The 23,674-nt window shown below is 58.0% G+C and overlaps 1 protein-coding gene across 1 annotated transcript; it reads left to right on the forward strand.

Annotated features, from left to right (window-relative positions):
- Positions 1–355: 355 nt before the first annotated feature.
- Positions 356–16,038, forward strand: RHBG (Rh family B glycoprotein; the record flags this gene model as incomplete). The annotated part of the gene is made up of 14 exons (XM_080634897.1): positions 356–536; positions 2,365–2,551; positions 2,820–2,970; positions 3,054–3,201; positions 3,475–3,641; positions 3,806–3,943; positions 4,038–4,171; positions 4,550–4,671; positions 4,821–4,933; positions 5,030–5,045; positions 9,246–9,443; positions 10,861–11,013; positions 14,966–15,283; positions 15,911–16,038. The coding sequence occupies 14 exons, from the start codon at positions 356–358 to the stop codon at positions 16,036–16,038; spliced, it is 2,154 nt and encodes a 717-aa protein (XP_080491023.1).
- Between the last annotated feature and the right edge of the window lie 7,636 nt (positions 16,039–23,674).

Consider the following 23,674-nt stretch of genomic DNA (forward strand, 5'->3'; position numbering starts at 1 on the left):
CGCGGGGTTTCACATCTCCTCCTGCTCTTCCTGGCACACAACCCCCCCGGCGTGCTCCATCTCCTCCATCCCACCCCAAACCCCCTTGCTCCCCCCATGCCCAACCTTGGCAAGGCTGAAAGCTGGGACACCCCCAGGCACAGCTCCCCCCGCACCCGCATCCCACCCTGCCCCTCGCACCCAGCCCCGGCAGCCCCCGGCTCAGTGTCCGGATGGGGCACAACCGGTGCCGGGGTTTCCGTGTTGGCAGCTCCAGGCGTGGGAAGCACCGGGGCAGGGCAGGGCGGGGTTTGAGGCCCCAGCTCCGTTTCCCTCCTCTTCCCACTGGATCTGGGGGGTTTTCCTGCCCCACAACATGCCCGAGCCCGGCGCCACCTCCAGGCTCCGGCTCTCCGGGCTCTGCTTCCTCCTCCAAACCTTCACCATCCTCCTCTTCGCTGCCTTTGTGCGCTTCAGCCCCGAGAGCAGCCCCGGGCTCTGCTCCCAGCCCCTCAACTGCAGCTGGAGAAGCCAGGATTCGGGATTGCAGCCGCCCCGTGAGTACCCCAGCCCCGGCTCCAGCTCTCCCAGGCACTGCTCAGCCCAAGCTGCCACCGCATCCAGCTCTGCAGGGGGAATATCAAGGAACAGGGCTGTGGGACCGGTGCATCTCACCCAGGAGGGGTCGCGGGGTGGAATGAAGGCACATTGCAAGGGATTCCTGCATGTTGGACAAAGCCAGGCTCAGAACGGGGAGATTTCATAGAATCATGGAATGGTTTGGGTGGGAAGGGAGCTTAAAGCTCATCCAGCTCCAAGTCCTTGCCGCTGGCAGGGACCCCTTCCACTAGAGCAGGATGCTTCAAGCCCCTGTGTCCAATCTGGCTTTGAACACTGCCAGGGATGGGGCAGTCGAGCATCCTATGGACCTGCTGGATCTTGCAGTGCCCAAACCCTCCTTTCACAGAGGATTTGGCTCTTTTGGTCCAGCCCATCAGGAGCATCCTCCTGCACAGCCCATCCTGAGCTGGGGAATGAGGAGCTGAGGCCTTTCCGAGGAAAGGGTTGGAAAGGTACCGAGGGAGGGGAATGGAGCAGAGCAGGAGCAGGAGCAGGAACAGGAGCAGAAACAGGAGAAGGGGCAGGAACAGGGACAGGGGCAGGAGCAAGGGCAGGAACAGGGGCAGGGGCAGGAACAGGGGCAGGGGCAGGAACAGGGGCAGGGGCAGGAACAGGAGCAGGGGCAGGAACAGGAGCAAGGGCAGGAACAGGAGCAAGGGCAGGAGCAGGGGCAGGAGCAGGGGCAGGAACAGGAACAGGAGCAGGGGCAGGAACAGGAACAGGAACAGGAGCAGGAGCAGGAACAGGAGCAGGAATAGGAACAGGGGTAGGAGCAGGAACAGGAACAGGAACAGGAACAGGAGCAGGAGCAGGGGCAGGGGCAGGAGCAGGGGCAGGAGCAGGAGCAGGGGCAGGAGCAGGAGTAGGAGCAAGAACAGGAACAGGAGCTGGAGCAGGCAGGTTCCCCCGGTTTCACCCCACCCCACACAGTGACTCACGGCTCTGGCACAGGGGAGGGACGGGACAGAGCTCCCAGCACAGCCCAGGGGTGCAAAGGGCATCGAAGCCCAAGGGAGAACCAGGTTCCCTCCTTGCACCAGTGGCTGCCGGGGCTGGGTGCGAGGGGCAGGGTGGGATGCGGGTGCAGGGGGAGCTGTGCCTGGGGGTATCCCAGGTTTCAGCCTTGCCAAGGTTGGGCATGGGGGGAACAAAGGGGTTTGGGGTGGGATGGGGGAGATGGAGCACGCCGGGGGGGTTGTGTGCCAGGAAGAGCAGGAGGAGATGTGAAACCCCGCGTGCAGCTGGGAAGGGACTCGAGTGCCTCCTTTGCACAGCTCCAGGCCAAGGAATGAGCTCAGAGGAGCGGCGTCGGGCTGGGGTCATGCCCTGACGCCAACGGGATGGGGAAGGGGAATGAGTCACTCCTGGAGGGCTGGCGAGGGCCGTGCTGCGGGCTGGGGCTGTGGCAGAGCCGAGGGCTGGAGCCGGAGCCTCTGCTCTTGGTGGTGCCATGGAGTTGGGACCCAGCATCCTCCATCCTGGGAGCCCTGAGCCGCCGAGGTCTCAGCCCCACCTTCACACTGCTGTAACGGGGTGCAGATGGATCTTGGACACCCCAAGAGGTCTTGGGGGTACAGAGTGAGCCTGTCGTGAAGGGGGTGGCCCAGAGCCAGCACAACCTGAGGGGCTCAGCTGAAGCCTTTGGGCCCCCAAAGCCTGTTAGAACAGGGGGTGTCTGAACCCCTTCATGGCGACCAGCGGGCAGGAGGGCGGCTGCCTGCCCCTGCTGCCTTCAGACCCATCCTGCTGCCTCTCCTCCTCCAGGGTTCCGGGATGTCCACCTCCAAACTCTTCTTGGCTTTGGCTTCCTGGTGGCCTTCCTCAGCCCTTATGGACCGGGCAGAGTGGCCATCAGCATCCTGGTGGTGGCCTTTGCCATCCAGTGGGCTCTGCTGCTCCAGGGCTTCCTGCACCAGTTCCGGAACGGCAAGATCCACATGGGAGCTCAGAGGTGAGGCGGGAGGGAGCTGCTGCGTCCCTGTTCCTCGAGCATCCCTGCTCCAGCCCTGGCACACGAGCTCCCTCCTCTGTACAACCCGAGCTTCGCTCCGGCGGCGGATGAGGAGGGTTTCCGTGGGCGCCGGGTACCACAACACTGCGCTTTGCCACCAGCATCGCAAGGCTCGCGCTGCCCCTTGGAGCAGTTGGATGCGGGCCCTATGCTGTGGGCTCAGCTCCCGGCCCCGCCAGCCCCACACCTTCTTCCTTGTCCTTCCCAGCATGGTCCGTGCTGACTTCGGTGCTGCAGCCGCCCTCATCTCCACCAGAGCTGTGCTGGGCAGGGTGAACCCTGTGCAGATGCTGCTGCTGACCCTGCTGGGAGTCACCCTCTTCACCCTCAATGAGTACATCCTGCTCAGCCTCCTGGGGGTGAGTCACTGCCGTGGGGACAAGCCCTGCCTTGCCTATGGAGCCAATCCCCCTCCCTGCACCGTGTTTGCTGTGCTCAGCAGGTGAGCGACAGCGGCGGCTCCGTCACCGTCCACACCTTCGGAGCTTATTTTGGCTTGCTGGTATCCCGGATCCTGCGCCAGCCCCATGGGGACCGGTGGGAAGAGCAGCAGGACACAGGGCCCCAGCCGGATGCCTTGGCTGTGGTCGGTACGGAGCTCCAATTCGGAGCACGTGATGGTGGAAGGACCATTAGGCCAGCGTGGCTTTGAGCAAGAGTCTGCAAACCATCAAGGGCAGAGGCTCTCCTCCTCCCTGGGGACCTGTCCTGGGGCTGCATCACCCTCTCCAGGACCAAGCTGGTCCCCATTGGCCAGCCTGAACCTCCCATGCTGGGAGCTGAGGCCGCTTGCATCTCTTGGCACCAGGAAGAAGCCTGGATCAACCCCAACATCCAAACCTGCTTCTTCCCCTTCCCCACAGGAACCATCTGCCTGTGGATCTTCTGGCCCAGCTTCACCTCCGCCACCACCGCCCATGGCAGTGCTGAGCCCTGGGCAGTGCTCAACACCTACTTCTCAATGGCAGCGAGCACCATGGCCACCTTCGTCCTCTCGCCTGTGCTCTACGAGGAGAGCACCCTGCGCATGGTGGGTCCTCTCCTGACACAAACCCAAGTCCATGATCATGAATACACCCAGGGCACAAGGGGATGCTAAGACCCAGTTTGAAGCCCAAGGAAGCCCCAAATCCCCCCAGCCCCACACTGATGTCCTCCACAAGCCATTCCTCTGCCCATGTCCTGCTCCATCAGGTCCAGATCCAGGATGCCACCGTGGCTGGTGCGGCCGTGATGGGTATGGCTGGGGAGATGCTGGTCACCCCCTTTGGGGCTCTCATCGCAGGGTTCCTGGCTGGTCTGATCCCTCCACTTGGCTTCAGGTTCCTCACGGTGAGCGGCCTTGGGAGGACCGAGGACACCGGTCCCAGGGCAGGGACCCAGCATCCCCCAGCTGAGTCCCGCCTGTTCCCTGTGCTCTCCGCAGCCCTTCCTGTGTTCCAGGCTCAACATCCAGGACACGTGTGGGGTCCACAACGTCCATGGGCTGCCCGGGGTGCTGGGCGCCTTGCTGGGAGCGCTGCTGGCAGCAGTGGCCACTGCAGATGCCTACGGTGGCAGGTGAGGAGGGCCAAACCAGCATAGAAGCAGAGCATGGAATGGGTTGTGCTGGAAAGGACCTTAAAGCTCCTCCAGCTCCAATCCCACGGGCAGGGACACCATCCAGGTTGCTCCAAGCCCCTGTGTCCAACCTGGCCTTGAACCCTTCAACCCATCCCCGTGTCCCATCACTTTCCCAGGGAAGAGCTCTTGCTTCAGATCCCATCTCCATCTCCCCTCTGGCAGGTTAAAGCCATTCCCCTTGTCCTGCCCCTCCATCCCTTGTCCCAAGCCCCTCTCCAGGCTCCAGCACTGCCCTAAGGTCTCCTGGAGCCTTTCCCTCTCCAGGCTGCCCCAGCCCCGCTCCTCAGCTCCCAAATCCCTGTCCCTGGTGCCCAGGCTGGAGCTCGTGTTCCCGCTGGTGGCCGTGGGCAGCCGGACCCGCACGGAGCAGGCTCTGCTCCAGCTCAGCGCCCTGCTCCTCTCGCTGCTGCTGGCCGCGCTCGGGGGCTGCCTCACGGGTGAGCTGTGCCTGGGGGGGCCGGGGAGGGAGGGAAGCGGCCCCGGCGCTGCGCTCGGTGCTGCCGCTAGATGTCAGGGGAAGCCCGGGCAGAGGAGCCGGGCCGGGGCCGCTCCCCCCGCTCAGGACCGCGGCTTTCGGCATCCTCAGGAGCCGTCCTGCGGATGAAAGGGCTGAGAAGCGCCCCGGCCATCCGGTACCTGCAGGACACGGAGGTAAAGCTGGGAGAGAGCGGGGTTCTGAGGGGTGCAGCAGCGTTCAGGGTGGGAGAGCTTCGTGAAGCCCCCCGGGTCCCTCCCGTCCCGTCCTGAGTTACCCCGAGCAGGGCTCGTTTCCCTCCGTGTCTCTCCTTGGTGCAGGTGGATGAGGATGGATGTGAGCACAGAAAGGAGCCGGGCACCAGCACCTTGGTCTAAGGAGGCCACAGTGAGGTCCAGCACCACCGGTTGAACCCTCTGCCGGCATCAGCAGGGCTGGGCAGCTTCTGCCAGCCTGGGTTTCCCAATGGGCTGCTCCGGAGCCAGCCACGCTTGTCCCGATGTGGGAGCCAGCTCCTGGGCCTGTTTTGGGCACAGTCGGGTGCCCCCCAGGCCTTTGCAGGGTGAAGAGATGCTGCGGGGATCCGGGTGCTGCTGTGGGAGCGACCAGCTCGTTCCAGGGACACCTCAGCCACTTCCCCTCTCTGCTTTGTGCCTCGGTTTCCCCATCTACTGCTTTCCAAGGAGAGGAAGGCGATGACAGGGGCCGTGCTGTGGTACCCGGCTCCACAGAAAAGGCTTCCTATGGACACTTCCGCACACAACGATTAAAACACAGAGATTTTGTAGCTTCAGGATTTGCCCGCATTGCCCCACAGAGCAAATCCAAACCTTCTCCCCCTGAGACCACCCAAACCAGAGATGCTTTGGTGCCACTGAATTCCCATGCCAAAACACAGGGCCATGAGGTGCCATCCCGCTCCCACTGCAGCCATTGGGCAAGGTTCTGTGTGCAGAGACCCCAGCCCCACATCCCCATGGCACACACGGCTCCATGGGGCGGAGGAGGGATGCGAGAAGCAGGAGCGGTGCCCTAGCAAGGGGGTGCCAGGCTCACGGTCACCCCCAGCCCCACACCACCTCCTCCGACCTCCCCCTCAGCCCTCCCCTTGCCCCTTCCCGATCTCCTCCCAGCCCATCCCAAAAGCACCCCACTGCGATGGGAAGAAAAGCCCCTCCAGTGGGGTCATTGCGAGACCCCCAGACCCAGGGCTCGAGGATGAAACGGACCTCGCTCCTCCTCTTCCTCCCTGTGCCCATCCCCGGCCCCTCTGGTTTGTAACGGGATTAGGGCAGCCCTGCGCCCTCCCAGTGCTGCTCCCATTGCCCAGCAACACCAGTTTGCTCTCCCAGCAGCGTTTAAGCGAGCCGAGAGCTGGGGTGGGTGCCGATGGCGCGAGCCTGAAAGGTTCAGTCAGCGAACAAATTGCTTCTCTGTAGGGGCCGTTTTCCTCCCCAGTTGAACATAATGATGGCAGTTTGGTGAACAGATGGTGCAGCGAAAGCAGATAATCCCACCGGCCCCACCAGCTCTGCCCACAGCGCCAAGGGGCCCGGCCCGGCCCGGGCTGGGGCGTGATGGTGGCTGGGTGATGATGGCAGCCCGGGAGCAGCTCGGGTGAGAAGCCAACCTTCGTGTTTCTGCTGCTTCGAGGGGGGTTTGGGGGCCAGGCCCTGCTCCTGCCTCAGTTTCCCCACTTCTCCCAGCAGGGTTTATCCTCAGATCACAGCCTGATGTGGGGAGATGGACCAGGAGACGGTCCCAGATGGAGGCCCCTCGCCAGCATCCTTGTAGCCCCCTGCAGACACTGGAGGCTGCTCTGAGCCCTCCAAGCAGCTTCTCTTCTCCAGGCTGAGCAGCCTCAATGTTCCCAGCCTGGCTCCACACAGAGCTGCTCCAGCCCCTGCTCATCCGGATGTGATCCAACAGCTCCATGTCCTTATGCTGGGGCCACCAGAGCTGCACCCAGTGCTGCAGGGGGGCCTCGCAGAGCAGAGCAGAGGGGCAGGGTCCCCTCCAGGACCACACTAAAGCTCATTTTAGCCCCGTTTTCCTGGTTTGCTCCTCTCTCCAGCAAGAAAGAGACAAAATGTTCAGTATTTAAGAGGTGGAAAGGGCTGGAGATCCCATTCTGCCCCCTCCCAAGGGCTGGGTTCGGGCTCTGTGTGAGTCAGGCTCAGGGATGCCGGGACCTGCCTGCGGAACAAGTCCTTATTGCAAACACATCAGCAGGAAAAGCAGGATGGGGCAGGGGAGGGCACAGACACACCTGCATGGAGCCAGCCCTGCCTGTGCCACGCTGGCACCAGGGAGCCCTTCCCCACGCTGCAGGACCCGCTCCGGATGCTCCCCACCGCATCCCTGCTTCCAGGGCTTCATTTGGTTCCTGTTCTCCCTTGCCCTTGGCAGCCCGGTCCCCAGAGAGCCCCGGCTCAAACAGCTCCCTTTGGCCTCTCCTGTGGCAGCCCAGCTGCCAAGAGACCTGCTTAAATCACCTCCTGCTAATGCAGGAGCTCAATCAGCTGCTCCAAAGGGGGGTTCGCAAGGCAGAGCAATCACAGCATCTCCCTGGTGCAGCTGGGGAAACTAAGGCACACAAAGAGGTGCCTGAGAGTCCATTGGAATTAGAGGCAGGACAAAGGCTGGGCTCTCCCAGCTCCCGGCGTACGTGTCCTTACACATCCCTCAGGAACAGCTGATGCTGGTGCTGTTGAGAGAGAGCCAACTAATCATCTTTCCCACCTTCCGGAGGGTGTGAATCGTTATCCCAGTGACACCTGGAAAGCTCCTGTCAGACGAGGCTGGTGCACACACGTCTATTAATGGGCGCCATATGGGAGGGGGAAGGCTCAGGAGAGGAGAAGGGGCCCAACCGGCTCTGTACCAAACAAAGAGCAGCACCCAATGGCTTCCCATCACTAGCACCGTTGGGAAGAGCAGCACTGAGCCATGGCAGAGCTGCTGCTCATGGCACTGAAGAGGGAATCATGGAATGGGTTGGGTTGGGAGGGAGCTTAAAGCTCATCCAGTTCCAACCCTGCCACAGGCAGGGACACCTTCCATTAGAGCAGCTTGCTCCAAGCCCCTGTGTCCAACCTGGCCTGCTTCTCCCCATGTGCTTTTATTCATTACTATGCCCTGCCCTTTGGGCTTTTATATCTGAGGGTGGTTCCCAGCCACAAACATCACCACAGGCTTCATCCATCCTCTCCCCAATTTCTCCTTTCACAGCCATTCGCTATCACTCCCAGGAGCATCCCACCATGGTTCGCTGCTCATCACCACTTGGGTTGCAGGGATGCAGCAGCCCCAAGCCCCGTTGTCGCTCCTCATTACCCAACCAACCCTGGGCTGCATCCCTGCTGGCACCTCCATCCTCCTGGACACGATCCCGCTGGTTTTGGACAGGGAGGACATGGTGTGAATTAGAGACGAATCCCTGCACTGGGGTCATTCCAGAGTCCCCAAACTGCCTCCCTGACCCCAAATGTTGGGGGGCAGAGCTCAGCCCCTCTGCCAACCCCCACCGCCTTCCATCCACTGCACTCACAAAGCCCCATTTGAGGCTCCATCCATCGCCTGCTCCGTAACGAGGCATCATCGGTGGGGACACAGCAATTAAAATCCCTGCCGTGCTGGCACATGGGTGGCTCCATCGGTGGCTGCTGCCAGCACCCGGTTCGGGGTGAGAGGGGGTAACGCTGCCCCGGGCAGCACCTCAAAGGCTGCATCTCCCCATGGGTGAACAATCGGCTCCTTCTTCTGGGTTCAAAGAAGAATCCACCCTGACAAAGAGGGAACAAAGGCGCCGGGAAAACTGGGAGTCAAGTTTATTTACAATCGGGATAGGAAGCGGAGGGCCTGGAACAAAGGTGTTCTGTCAGGGACAGGCACTGAGGGGCTCTTTACCCGCACTAATTGCCACTTGCTCCACGATATCCATTTATCTTGAGGCTCAAACAGCCTCCTCAGCTCTGCAGGTTCAAGCACAGCTCGTATGCAACGCTGCCCGGCACAACTGGTGTGCAGGGAGCGGTCCCACCATCCAAACCCAGCAGGAAGCTTCCTTCACGCCTCCCAAACAGCGGGATCGTGTCCAGGAGGATGGAGGTGCCAGCAGGGATGCAGCCCAGGGTTGGTTGGGTAATGAGGAGCGACAACAGGGCTTGGGGCTGCTGCGTCCCTGCAACCCAAGTGGTGATGAGCAGCGAACCATGGTGGGATGCTCCTGGGAGTGATAGCGAATGGCTGTGAAAGGAGGAGATGGGGAGAGGATGGATGAAGCCTGTGGTGATGTTTGTAGCTGGGAACCACCCTCAGATATAAAAGCCCAAAGGGCAGGGAGTAATAATGAGTAGGCCAGGTTGGACACGGGCTTGGAGCAAGCTGCTCTAATGGAAGGGTGTCCTTGCCCGTGGCAGGGGTTGGAGCTGGAGGAGCTTTAAGCTCCTTGCAACCCAAACCAGGCTGGGATTCGATGCTGCTCTGACTGCTCCTCTGCGGCCTCCCTGCTCCCATCCCTGCCCTCACCCTCAGCACATCCATGGGCGCGAAGCCTGAACCGGTGGGAAAAGGAGGAAGAGGAGGTGGGAACATCCCGGAGAGCCGAGAGGTCGAGCTTATTGACAGAGAGCCTGTTGAATGGCGCGGGGAACAATGCCAGCCCTCAGCCGGGCCAGTGGGGACTGTGTAAAGTGAGGGGCCGGCACCAGCGGGCGCGGGGAAGCCCTCCAGGCGAGTGGCCTTTAGTGCTGTGTTTGCCTAACCCCTGACCCTTCCTTTAGGGCTCTAATTGAAATCGCAGCTTGGTGACAAATTGGCATGACCAACGGGCCAGAGGCGAGCCTGGAGGGATGCTAGGAAGCGCTATCCCTGCTCCGACAGGAGCCGACCCACTGCTCCTTTCCAAGCCGGCATGGGCCACCCCCAAAGTGCTTCACACCCCAGATGAGGTGTTTGAATCAGCCTCTTCCTTCCTCTCATGGCACTGCTCAAAGGTGCCACCATGGCCACGATGCTTGAGCAGGTTCAAGGCTCCTTCAGAAACCATTTGGGCAGGAGATGCTCTGATGCTCCAGCAGCCCTTCGCAGATTGCACCCTGGCAAACCTCCAGCATGCAGAGCCCAGCTCCTGTCCCTCGCCAAAGGGAAGGGTCTCAGCCCTTCGCTGGGCTTTTGTCTTGAAGTAAAAGCTGCTTTTGGGAGCCAAGAGGAGAAAGGAGCTCCCTAAAAGCAAATACAACTGAAACCCCAAAGCGCTTCCCACCGCCTGGGCATCAAACCCTGACGCTGAGCCAAATGGAGCTGAAGATGTCCCATTGCGGAAGCTCCTGGGACAGAAGCATCCTTGTGAGCACCAAAATCTCATTTTCTGCAGAAACCAGACTGAAAACAGAGAGAAAAAGCCCCGAATCAGACACCTCAACCCCTCCTCTTCATCCCTTCTACAGCATTCCTGCTGCTCTATGCGGTACCTCAGGGATGCAGAGCTACTCCACAAAGGTACCACTGCACCTGAGATGATGGCAAGGTGGGGATTACCACTGGTAAGGGGGCTCTGTGGAGTTCCACCATAATCCTCATCTTTTCCCTTCACTTTTCCAGCCGTCCCAGAACACCGTAATCATGGGATGCTGGGATGAGACTGCCGAGTGTTCCTGCCCACAGGAAGGGATCGAACAGTTGATGTTGTGTAGATTATCCAAGATGAATCTTAAAGGGGATGGAGTAAAGTCTGGTCCCTTGTGCACCCAGGGCCCCAAAGCACAAACAGCACAAAGAAGGGACCAATTCCAGCCTAAATCTCTGCAGTTTCCATGTGCAGGCAGGAGCCTGGGAATCACTGGGGCTCCTGCCCATGGCTCCACCAGCCCATCCTGCAGGACTTTGGTCTGCTGAATCCAGACCCTAACTTTGGAGCATCCATCGCATTTGGTGATATTTGTGTATCCACCTTGCAACAAAGCACCTTAAAGCCCCCCAGATACCCCCCTTGCTGCCTGCCCCACATTTGCAAATCATGGGCAGGGATTTTTACATCCCCTAAAATACCTTTAACTGCAGGTTTCATGCCTGTCACCCATCACTGATTAATGCTTTTCATCACTCTTATTGTCATTATTGCTATTAAACGTGCATCCATCCAATTCAGACATCAAACCCCTGTCGAACAAGACAAAGCTGGGATTAAGCAGGCTTTGCTTCCAGGAGGTGAAGCCATCAGAGATGAGGGATCTGATGTCAAACTGGTCCGCGAAAGAGAACCAGGTCACCAGTCTGCACAAGGAGAGGTACAAGGTGGGAAGTAACTCGCATCCAATAACCCCAAGAGACCTCAGGCACCGGTGGGACCTGGACTGCCTGATCCCTTCCTCCTCCTGCTTCCCTACGTGGGTTTGCCATGTTTTAAGGTGGTGAAACCCTCTGTGCAATCCTGGAATGGTTTGGGATGAAGGGACCCTAAAGCTCCTCCAGCTCCATGGGCAGGGTCACCTCCCACTAGAGCAGTGTGCTCCAAGCCTCTGTGTCCAACCTGGCCTTGAGCACTGCCAGGGATGGGCATCCAAACCATCTCCATTCAACCCATCTCAGGGCCCTACCACCCTCCCAGGGAAGAGCTCCTGCCTAAGATCCCATCTCCATCCCCCCTCTGGCAGGTTAAAGCCATTCCCCTTGTCCTGTCCCTGCATCCCTGCATCCCAAGCCCCACTCCAGGTTTCCTGCAGCCCCTTTAGGCACTGGAGCTGCTCTGAGGTGTCCCCTTCACGCAGCAGAGGGGCAGGATCCCCTCCCTGAGCTGCTGCTCTGGGCTCAAGCGCACCCTGAGGCCGGCTCATGGGGCCCGGGCAGTTTTGCAGTCGAAGTTCTATGGGGCTGGCAGCACAAACCCCTTTGAGGTGTTTTCGTGCCGGGCTTGAAAAGGCTCCTGCTTCCTCTGGGGGGCATTCTCCTGGCAGGCGGCTTTACCGCAGCGCAGCTCCCGGCTCCCAGCTGGATCCGCAGCCGCGCCAAGTCCCCCCGGCACCCTTCGGGCTGGCACCGAGAGGCCAAAGGAGCGCGCGGGTCCCAGGCTCGCAGGGAACAGCCCCGTTTCCCCGTCCCCATCCTCATAGAAATTCCCTTCCAGTCCCCCCCAGTGCTTTTCTCTGCGTGTTCTCCTTTAGCCGGGAGCTGCCCTCCTCTTCCCCACTCCCACCGGGCGCTTCCCCCCTCCTCTGTCCCCCAGCATCCCCCTTTCTCTCGGCTCTCTATAAACAAAGCGCCTCAGTGTCTGGGGGGAAGAAAAGTTGCATTATGCAAATGGGAAAAAGCAGAGAGGAGATTTCTCACTCCGAGAACCCCCATTCCGGGCCTGCACCTCGGTTTCCATGGCGTGGCCAAAGCCTGCTGGAGCCTGGTTTGCATACGGATGAGAGAGGAGATGAAATCAGCACGCAAGCCCATCGCTGACAGAACCCCATTGTTCGGCCTGTCTGATTTGGAGGCTAATGAAACGCCATTAAAGGAGAAAGAAAGAGGGAGAAACAGCCCAGCGCTTTCATCCTGCCTTTGGTCAGTGCTGGGGAGGGGGAGCGCACCATGACGATGGAAGGGCTCAGCCTTGGGGTGAAGGCATTCTGGCGCTGGGGAAGGAAATTCCCAGGATGCACTGCCCCTGCGAGCCGGAGCGATGCCGACGGGAGATGGTGCTGTGGGCAGAGGGCTGGGCTGGGAGAACCCTGCATGGGAATAGCCCGAGCTACAACAGCACCCATCCATCCCGTCAGCGAGGGCGCTGGCCCACTCAATCCCACCCTGTGCTCGGGAATGACACTGGGATGGGCTCGGCTCTCCTGGTTGCTGGCTTTCAGAGTGGAATGAATGGAAAGCCGTGGCACCGAAGGAGCAGGAAGCAGCGCGCTCCTTCACTTCACTTCTTCATACAAGCTGGGGGAGAAGCCAACCCAAAACAGAGGGAGAAACACCCCTGGGTACCCCATCTCCCCCTCATCAGCATCCTCCTTGGGTTATTCCCAATGTGTCAAGCTAGAGAGGTCCAGGGTTCCGAGGAGGTGGGCTGGATGGAGCAGGAGCTCTGGGGTAGCTTTGCTCCCTTTCCCCTTGCCATGGCCACCCAGTCCCTTTCCCCCTGCCCTGCTGCCAACAGCACATTGTCCCCAGCGTGATTGGCCTTGAAAGGGCTGATTTGCTTTCCCCGGCCCATTGAAACGCCGGAGACCAAAGGCTGTTCCCTCCAGGCGCTCGGAAACCTGGCACCTTTTCCACTTGGCTTCCCTGTGCCCCTGAGCCCAGCGGCTCCTGCTGAGGTTTTGCCATCAACACAGTTTTGTTCCCTTTGGAGGGCGGCGCAGGAGGGACACAAGGACCTTGGAAATGGGCAGCGTCTTTGACACCGCTATTCTGCTGCGGCCCCCCTGGCTGAACAAACAGCTCACAGAGCGGCCGTTTACTCTATTTCCTCCTCCGGGGGAAAACACTGCATCTTGGTCCTAATTAATTTACCTCATTAACATTATCTGCATTGGCTCTCTATGCAAAGGCCGCTTTCTGGTCGGGACAGAAGGGAAAAACCAGGAATGAAATATATTCCAGCATCTCCCGGCCCCGACTGTGAAAGGGACATCGCGGAGGGAAGTGAGCTGCTTGCATCCCTTCAACCCGCCCCTCGGCCTCCTCTCCTTGGCAAACAGAGCACGGGATGCGGCTGTGTTACTGCACACCCTTGCTGCTGTGCTGGAAGCACATCCTTAGGGAAGGACCACAGGGGATGGGATGCTCATGATAGACCATGGGAGAGATGCCCACGAAGCTGATGGGCTGCTGGTAACCAGGGAGCCCTGGGCCAGTTTATACCCAACGGAGAGCCTGCCCTGTGCTTAGAACCTGAGTTTTCCTGGGTTCAGGAAGCTGCCGGAGAGGCCGAGGGCCCTGTGAAGCATCCGCATTCCCTGCTCCTGCCTAGCAAAGCCCTGCTCTGCCGGCTTGTTCTTTTCCCTGCCAGATGCCAGCTCTCTTCAGGCTCTTTCTTCTCCCCACGCTTTGCTTTGCCGCATGGATCCGGAAACCAGAAACAAAAGGAGAGGAAAGAAAATGGGATGGATGGGGGGGGGGGGGGAGGTGGAAGGGGGAGTTTCCCTTCCGTTAAAGCTTTTTGCAGCTCTCCCAATATGAGACACTCTGGAATCTCACATGATGAGTGCGTGTGCCCACGTGCACGGCCACGTGATGGGTGCCCGGCTCTGCCAGGCGAAAGGAGGGAGGCTGCGGCTGCATCCCGAGCCCTGTGGCTGGAAAACCGGGAGGATGCAGAAGATGGAAGCTCCTCTCTGCTCCAGACCTGCATTCCCAAAGCTTATAAAGGGAAATCCCCCGTTCCCGGCTTCATAGCCATCAGCTGAAGCGGCCAGCAATTCTCCTTGGGTTTGTTCCCTGTAGCTTGGGGTGCATTTCCCTATGGAATGTCGGCTCCCCACAGCAGCCCGCTCTGTGCATGCCGCCTTTCCCAGCAGTTCAAAACCCAGCTGCCCACTTCAAATTCCCTGAATTTTAAGGACACGAGGAGCTGCTCCCATCCTCGGGAGCCCTGTCAGGATTCTCCCCACCAGAGGAGGAACGGGAATGGGAAGAGCCCTTTGCGTCCTGATGGACAAGGAGGAGAGGTCCCTTCAGCATCACTTGAGCTCCAACTCAAGTGAGCTCCTGGAGGAGAGCCCTCGGTCCAGGCAGGCGGGAGATGCTCCCACCACCAGGAACCTGCTATTAGCAGTGGGTGCTTTGTCCGCCTCATTCCCAGCCGCCTCCAGACTTCCAGCCATTCCCAGTGACCTCCTTTTCCCTTCATTTTGGGGTTGGGGTTGATTTTCCTCCTTTTCCTCAGTTTTAATTCGTTGTTCTTTTCCCTCCAAGCGGGAATTTGCCATTTAATCAACTTCGACCCAGATCGCCTGGAGGGGGTTTAGGGAAAGGGGAGGAGGGGGAAGAATGGAAACGCTGATGTCCCATCCCCTCCCTAAAATGAGTTTTAATTGTAATCCTTTAATCCCTCTCAGATGGCCCTCTCTCCACTGATGTTTTCCATAATTATTCCTTGCCGTTTTCCCATCGGGCTCAGGAGTGTCTTCAAGAGGGAGGGGGTGGAGAAAAGGCCCTTTTCTAAACTAATAATAATGGGGCAAATTAAGACACAAAGAGGCAAATAACAAGGGGGCGAGGGCTGCGGCGGCAGAACTGGCATTCTTAATGCCTTCCCCCCCCAGCTTTCGGTGGTGATGCTCTCAGCCACCCCAATCAGCGGGCAATTGAGGCTCGAGTGCCTGCACCCTCCTACAATGACCCACATTTAGCCCAAGTGGCTGCATTGACGGAGGACCAGGTGCGCGGGATTGGGAATCTGGGAATGCGCCTCCAGGCAGCGTCTGGCCTGCGAGATTCCATGCGCCGGGATGAGGAGCATCCATCCATCCCGGGCCCTCTGCCCATCCTCTGCCACCCTGGGGAGCTTGGGAGGGCAGCGCTCCCCTCTGCTTGGCTCCGAGCAGCACCTACTGTCACCCAGGACCCCTGCGCGCCATGGGGTGCGCATCACAGCCAGCACCAGAGAGATGGGACCTGTTGGAGGGACCAAAGCCCAACAAAGGTGTTATGGATGCTCCTGAGCAACTTGGGAGTGGGAACCCAGGTTCATGTGGCACTTGGGGGCTCAGGGGCTCTAAACAGGGGGGTTAATTCAGGGCAGTTAAGCCCAACCTCCCTTTGGAAGGATGTGGGCCCTGGGGAGCAGGAATAGGGATTGGGATGCTGATGCCAGAGCATCCATGGCAAAGCATCCTGGTGAAAAAGACCCATTTGCAGAGCACTGAGCTCGTGTTTAACCTGGGAACCCTCTTATCCAGGTCTGACAGGGGTTAATCCACCCCGAGCATCTCCTTCACCTTCCCCAGCCATAAGGCTCACCAATCACTGCTAATCATTACATTACTTCAAGGAGCCTGACCCAGAAGGCTGTGCCAATGCCTGCTCCGATTCCTTCCCGCTTCCTCCTCGCAGCAACCAGCCCCGTATCCCACCGGGATCAGAGTGACATGAAGGGGTGAGCCTCGGGGACAGCAGGGCATGGCCACGGTGACCCCGAAGGGCAAGTGATTCTTGCAGGAACAAAGAGCCCCTGTGTGCCGGCAGCCGGGAGTTTGTGTGCAATTAAGTGGCGGCAAAGCAAACAGAGCCGGTTCATGAGCGCGGAGCCCAGGGCGCCTGTATAGACTCCATGGAATGGGAAGCAGCAGCTCCCGAGCTGGAAAACGAGAGGAGGCACCGAGTGAACCTGGGATGAGAGCAGGGGAAGGGCTCATCAATTGTGTCAGGCACCAGCAGCATTGGCAAAGGGAAGGATCCCTTTAACCATCAATGGATGCGCACCCGAGGGAGAAGCGCCTCGTGGTTGGAGGGGAGCAATGGGAAGGTTGGATATTCCATATGAGCCTATCCACAGCCTGACTGGTGGCTGGGAATGGGGAGGGTGGACAAAGCAGGGTCTGGCATAGGCTGCTCTGGATCCTGGCTTACCTCTCGCCTGGCATTGGAAGGATGCAGCCCCCATCCACCCAGGGCTCAGCGAGTGCCCCTGCATCCCGAAGCATTCCCCCCCAGTGACACCTTTTCTCCTAACAAAAGGGAAGGCACACCAAATTCTCCATGAGGAAATTCCGGAAGAATTCCAGGGTAGCGTTTTGGGTTGAATTGCAGTGGAAACGCGACCATTGGATGCAAACCCTTCCATTATTTGCATGGGATGGTCGCACTGGACACGAGAGGCACAGCAAAAGTTCACTGATATGACCCAAATGAAGGTGTTTTGGGGGGGGGGTTGTTACCAGCCCTCAGCACAAGCACCGGAACAACGTCATGGAGGGGTTGTTTGCTGCTGACAGGGAACAATCCTTGTAAAACACCTCCATATATCCCAAACCTGTGTATTCCCATTGACGATCACCAACCCAACCCCTCCCATCGGCCTGAACCCGCTCCTGGCTTCGAAACTGAGCGCCAATCCCTACTTTTCCTCTGTTTCCCACATCGGCATCACCATTCTCCATCCCCTGCAGCATCCCGGCTTCGGGACAAAGCCACAACAGCCAATTCCCAATGTCCTTCAGCAGAAACGCCTTTTCTCCCTTGTACAAAGGGATAACGCCAGAGGAAAAGGGAAGGCCATGGAAAACACCCCCCGACCTTCGCTTCCTTTGGGAATAGCTGCCATTAAACCCATTTCCTGGCCATTTGGGAAGCTCGGGTCCGGCTGCAGCCACCCCCCAAGCGATGCCATGGACCCCAAGCGGCCCCATTCCCAGTGTCCCAACCCCTCCATGGCTCCCTTCTCCCAGCTGCCTTCACTGGAGCCCGGCACCGAGATGCGGGAAGCAGGCGATGGGGCCGGAGCGGGGCGGCCACGCTGCCGAGCGCCTTCGCCCCCAAAGCCGGTGCCATCCCCACGCCATGGCGGGGGCCATGGAGGGGAAGGAGAGGGGGAAGAAGGAGAAGGAGAAGAAAGGGAAAAGAGCCCCCTTTAAACTAAAGAGGAGGAGGAGAAAGCCAAGGGCGGGGGGGGGGGGTGGGGGGGTGTAAAACTCGTTAGCACTAATTATCAGGCGCAGGGACACCCGATTAATTTGCAAGTCAATTAAGTCTCCATAGGTTCACGTTTCCTGTTCTCAGCCACTGAGGGGGAAAGAAAGAGGGAGACACAACTGCGGCCTTAATCCTCCTCAGAGGCCGCCATGGCGGGGCCGCCTGCCCGTGCCAAGGCGGAGGGAAGGAGGGAGGGCAGGGGGGGGGCTCCAGCTGGCACCGCCATAGCCCAGGGGCCGTTATGTGCCAGTCATTGTGCCCTCCGGAGCCGCCCTGGCACCGCGCCGCCGCCTTCCCCGCCGCCATTTGGGAGCCGCCGCCGCCATTTTGTCGATGCCCGCCCGGGGAGGCGGGCGCTGCCAGAGCCCGTGGCCATGTTGGGCTCCTGCCTCCTCCCCGCCATCCTCCTGCCTCCTCCCTGGTCCTTCGCTTCCCCCCCGCCATGTCTATGAGGCCATCAGGGCCTGTCGGTGCTGCCAGGGCCTGCGGGCGCCATCAAGGCCTGAGGGGTTGCTGGGAGGCCAGGTCTACCATGACGTGGGGTGGTGGGCATGGGGCAAAAGGGCTGTGAGGGACAATGCTATGAGGGGTGGGCTGGGTGGGGGTCAGCCCCAAGGTGCCTTGAGGTACGAGATGGGGCTGGGGGCCCATGGAGAGGAGCATAGGAAGAGATGCGATGGTGCTGAGGGTGTCCGCCGCGCCTCGGTTGCGGTTTCTCTGCCATCACCAAACGTGTTTTCCAGGAGCAACTTCAGGAATGAGCCAAGCATTGAGAAATACGGGGGAAAACGGACGGAAAACGGCTTAAAGCAATGGAGAAAGAGAAGGAACAGTGCCAGAGCCCCCGGCGGGACACAGCCCCAGGGCCACACCGCCAATCCCAAGGCCAATTCCAAGGCACGGGGGACATTTGTGTGCGTGTGTGGATACAACATGTCTGGGGCCCGACAAAAGCCCCCTGATTGACACAGAAAAGGGGGCTGACAAAAGGCCGAGCGGAGCACAATGGTGGCCGCCGGGACCACGCGCGGGGCTGGGCATCCAGGGAGGCTTTTAAGGACACCTCCACCTTCGCCGTGGAAGTAAACGCTATCAAGGGACCTCATCGAGCATCCTCCAGCCTCGGGACAAAGGCGTTTGCACCCTCTTCATCCATGGCCGCAATGGTTCTGCTGCTTCCTCACCCACCAACGGGCACCGGAGCCCCGTTTGCGCCAAGGGAAACAGGGATCCATTGGCAATTGGATCCTTTGCCCAAAGCTTTCCCAATGAAAACCCAACCAGCTGGGAAATGAGGGCCCAAAGTTTGGTTCAAATCCCAATGGAGCAGAGGGAAGCCAAGTTCCACCCCAGAGGGGCAGCATCCCAGGGGAGCGGGTAACCCCATCACCCATCCCTTTGAAAACCCCTTTGTGTGCAATAAAACACATGGATTTTGTCATAAAACCCATGTATTTTTCCTAAAAACCACGTATTTTTCCTAAATCCCACATATTTTTCTTAACCCCACCTATTTTCCTCATTCTAATTCCAGCTGGAGTGAGGACCCGGCTGAATTCCCAGTGCATTTTCCCAAGAAGCCTTCTCAAAACCCGGTGGGTTTGGATCTTGTTTTTCTCTCTCTTCTCTCCCCCCCCCCCCCCCCCCTCCTTTTCTTATCGAGAAACAAAAGTGTTTGAGACTGAAACGGCTCCATTGCGACAGGGAAGACCTGGAGCAGCGATTGCTTCCGTGCACAAGCCACGCTGGTTGGGAATGCCTCGGAGCACAGCCCCTATTTAGCCTTTAGAAGTGCGAACTCGCCTCTGTTGTTATCCTTTGGCTTTAATCACATCCAGGACAATTCCAGCAGCTCCAGAACTGAGGAATCTTTTTCTACCTGAGAGGTTCAAGGCTGGTTTGTCCATCAAAACGAGTTTTAAGCAGGACTGACCTAAGTTGAAAGCCCCACAATAGGGATTTTACATGGAATGAACCTCAAAACGCACGCTTTTATTTTTATCATTTTCCTGAAAGGTTTTTCATTTTAATCCCTTTTTTTTTTTTTTTTTTTAATCAAAAGGAAAAAAATATATTTCGTTCCCAAGAAAGAATCAATCCAAATTCCTCAGAATAATAGGAAATAGCTCGGGATGATGCGACACAATGGAGCTAAAGCGGCTCCCACCAGCTCAGGAGCCTGCCAAAAAAATCCCGGGGAAGATTATTTTGGGGGATTTCTTTGTAAAAAAATGGGAATGAATCTCAAATTTTCCATATTCATGGAAAACGCGAGATTTTAGCAGGATAAGTTCGAATTAAATGCGGACATTTGAGTGTGTTCAAACACTTCCCGAACGTTGCGCGTTCGAGAAAGGAACAAATATAAGCGGCAGTAATAACACCGCAGCTAAAATCCCATCTTTTCCTTTAAATTTCACTCCCCCTTCCCGGAAGAAAAAGTACTTTTTCGTTTACTCCATTCGAAAGCAAAGTGAAGGAATTGCATTTAGGACCAGCCTTAAACCGGGATCCTCGACCCGACAAATCCCGAGTAACGACGGCTTTGTCTGAGCGTTGGATTCTCCCCATCCCCGAGCTGGGAGCAGCCCCAGGAACACACAGTCTTCCCCCCCCCCCCCCCCCAATTTTTCCCTTTGGGATTTAAGAGGATAATTCGCCTTTAACGATTTGTAGAGTTAAAAATCCAAAAGGATCAATTGAGTCCATTCGAGGAGGGTTTTTTTTTGCCGCTTTGATGGGAGAAACAGAAGAAAACGAAGGGGAAACTTGGGGGAAAAAAGTGGGGATTTGGGGGGGACTCGGGGCTTTCCCTCACCCCCAGCCGCGGACGGCAGTGGGAGGAGGCTGAGGGGGGGACGAACCCCACTCGGGAACGCTCCTCCGGGGGAGAAGCCACCAGGAATGCCAAAGGATGCTTTAAACCGAGGGACGAGCCAGGTTCTGGGCTTTAACCGAGGTGCTAAAGCCGGGAGCGGTATTTCAGTGTGTGCCTGCCACAAATGCCCCCTTTGCTGCGGGTTTTGCGCTGTAACTCGGCTTAAACCCAATTCAGCGCCCGCGCATCCCCCTCGGACCTGCCCGCTCTCTCCAGAGCCCTCCTCGCAAACGAATTCCTCGCTCCAAATCGCCTGTTGCGAGCCCGGTGTCCCTCGAAGCCCCAGGAGCAGCCGGGGGGGGGGGGGGGCAAAGGGGAGAGGGCTTAACTTGGGGTGCGCGTTACCTCTCTTGAGGTGCGTTCGCTTCACCCATCACGATCGCGGTCACCCCAGCAAATGCCCCACAAGTAATTGAATTAAAAATAGCCTCTTTTCTAATCTGCTTTGGGGGGGGGGGGGGGGAACGGGCGGTTACGATCCCTCCCCCCCCCCCCAGAGCATTTTATAATGAAATGTAAGATTACAAATTAATTGAATTGCTTTCCCCCCCCCCCCCCCAATCTGTCATTCGCTGCAATTTGGGGCTAATCGTAAAGCAATGGAAAACAGCCCAAGTGTGTGCGTGGGACTACAGAGACGTCCCGCTCCATCCCCGCAGCACCCACAGAAGGTGTCCAACCTGTACCCCCCCCCGTATCCCGACATTTGCACCCACCAAAAAAACCCCTTGAAGCCTTAAGGAATAATGATACTAAATCGAATTCATCCCTCTTTTGAATGCACCATCAGCTCGTCGGGATACAGAAGGGCTGGAAATCCTGGGAAACGAGAAATGCTTTCGGGAGTTGAAGCTTTCCTCTTGATCCTATTCATTTCATTGAGTTTCGTGATTTTATTCGTGCCTAAACACGGCTCCTACATTTAGAGCCGCAGAGATTAAATATTGCAATTATTATATACGATATTTATTGCAATTTAAAGCACGGTTCTGATAGGAAACGCTGCAACCAGAGAGAGGTTTTGGCTGCCTTTAGATTTATCCCTTTTCCCCGCAGTCACTGTTTAACCACATTTATTGGGACCAGGACACAACCTCGCACATTTTTGATCCTATCAATACCTTCCCAATTCGATCAAAAGCTATTCCTAACCTAAACCCATCACCGGAGTGCAGGCGGTTGCCTTTGCCTCCTGGGTTTGTTCATCCCCGCTGGATCACACCCCATTATTTCACCTTTGAACAGGCTCCTGCCGTTTGCCAACTTTTGGGCAACTTTTGAGGAGTTTTAAGCCCAAATCGAAGCGTTTCAGGATGGACAAATCTCTTTTGATAAGGAGAGAAATTGCTGCTGCTTTTTGCTGCTGCTCCCCCAGGACCCATGGGCACGATCCGGGACTCTCCTGCTTTTACTTTGCTCTCGCAACGAGAGGAAACCACAAAGCGCATGAGACGCCTGGTCCCTTGGGCATCCGTTCCAGCACCTCAGTTTGATCCTCGCACCCCTTGGTGCCACCCGGCTGCCCCAGGATCACCCCTTGGCACTGACCCGCCAGCGCAAGATGCTTTTGCACTCCCTTTGCTTTGTGCCCTTGCTGTCTCTCCCCCCGTCGCGATCTTAACCCAGCTTCTGTCGGCACAGATTTTAGGGGGAATAAACGCAATATCCCAGGTCGTGCAATGCCAGAGGCTTCCCAGCACCGGGATTCGGGAACCTCTCTCCCAGCAGGGTGATTTCAAACAGCAAAGTCTTAAAGCCCAGGTAAATGACATTTAATGCTTGTTTGCAGAACGAGAGGGTGGCACCGGGACTGAGCAACCGGTAACGGGCATTTAGGAGAGGCACAGCTCTGAAAGCTCCATCCATTTAAACCTGATTTTGGACTCGCTTCGGGAGGCTGAAGTTTCTCTTTAAGCTACTAAAACCCCGAAGTGCTTTTCAAAGGCAGTTATTGCTCTGCTCTGACCTCAGCGAGGGTCGGGGGGATCCTGTGCTTCCCCCCAAGTCAAGCCCGCCAGTTTTCCCCTAAAATAAACCCCAATAAACGGCAGCCTGGGGCTTTCAACCTGAGCTCATTTTCCCTGCATCCCAAGGAAAACCTGGTGGGAAATAACACCACCTCCCCTCCCCGTTTTGGGGCACGCACAGTTAAGCCACGAGGCAGATGGGATTCTTGTTCCCGCATCGGCATCACAGCACCAAAACCTCATCTGGGTGATGGATAAAGCCAAAACGAGGATAATTTACCCCAAACACGGCTCCGACCACGCTGGGGGTTTAACCTGATATTTCACAGGGATCAGTTTAACGTTCTCTACATGGGTTCCCCCCCCTCCTCGCCCCGGCTCCCCTTAGCCCTCCGGTTCCAGCAGCAGTGATGGGATTTAGCACACGAGGGCTTCCAGGATCACTGATCCTATTAAACTTCCGTAAACAGGCAGTGAAACAGCCGTTGGCTGCCCAGGGCAGGGGAGAGGGGCGCACACACCAGCAATGACCCCAAATCCTTGTGGAATACGTTAAGATGGGAGGAGTCCCCCGATGATCTGCCCCAAGTCTGGCTCATAGAACCCTCTTCCTCACAGACTGGGACAACAAATCCGCACATAGGTCCCTGTGGAGCTAAGCAAGGGGCATGAATGGAGTCGTGGGGTGGGATAAGAGTCATAGGGTGACCCCCAAAACCCAGGGTCAATCACATCTGTCCTCCCCCTTGGCTCCACCATCAGCAGGCAGGGCCAGGGTCCCTGAGGATGCTGTGTCAGGCACAGTGCCCTGGGCACCAGCACTGGGGGGATGCTCCACAGCAAGATCCCCCCCATATCCCATCTATGCCATGGGGCAGCCTTTGCCAACCACCCCAGGAAAGCCCTAAAAGCCTGATGGAGGAGAAACAGAGCAGCTTCCATGCTGAAACCCTCCCCTAAGCCGTTTGCTCCCCACTAAACCCACCGGTGTTCCCTAGTGCCAACAGAATGCTTGCGCCCTGGCACACACCATGGAGAAAAGAGGGCAGCAGCTGCCAGGCAGCACGGAAGCAATGACATTTACTGGGGGGGGGGGGGGGGGGGACCGATGGGGGCAGCTGGCTGCTGATTATTGCATTATTTGGGGGGTTTAATTCATCTTCCTCTAAATAAGATTGTTCCAACGAACAAAGCGCTCGCCCGGGCCAGGTTTCCAAGAGGAAAGGCGCCGGCGCGGGATGCGCCGCACCCCCATGCAGCCAAAGGCTTGGAAAAGAGGGATCCCAATCTGTTCCTATGTGCAAGTCTCTGGTGTGAGCTGAGCGAGGCCACCGGGGAGGCTGTGGGGGAGCACTTAGGGGGTTAGCTATGGATGCATTGGGTTTCTCTCCCCCCACTGATTCCTGTCATCCAGCCCCTTCCCAAACCTGCTTCTCCGCACACGGCACATCCCAGCCAGTTTGGGATTTCTCAGGGGTCTCTTTCCACCTCCTGCT

Source organism: Psittacula echo, assembly GCF_963264785.1.
Source record: "Psittacula echo genome assembly, chromosome: 26".
Lineage (NCBI taxonomy): Eukaryota > Metazoa > Chordata > Aves > Psittaciformes > Psittacidae > Psittacula > Psittacula echo.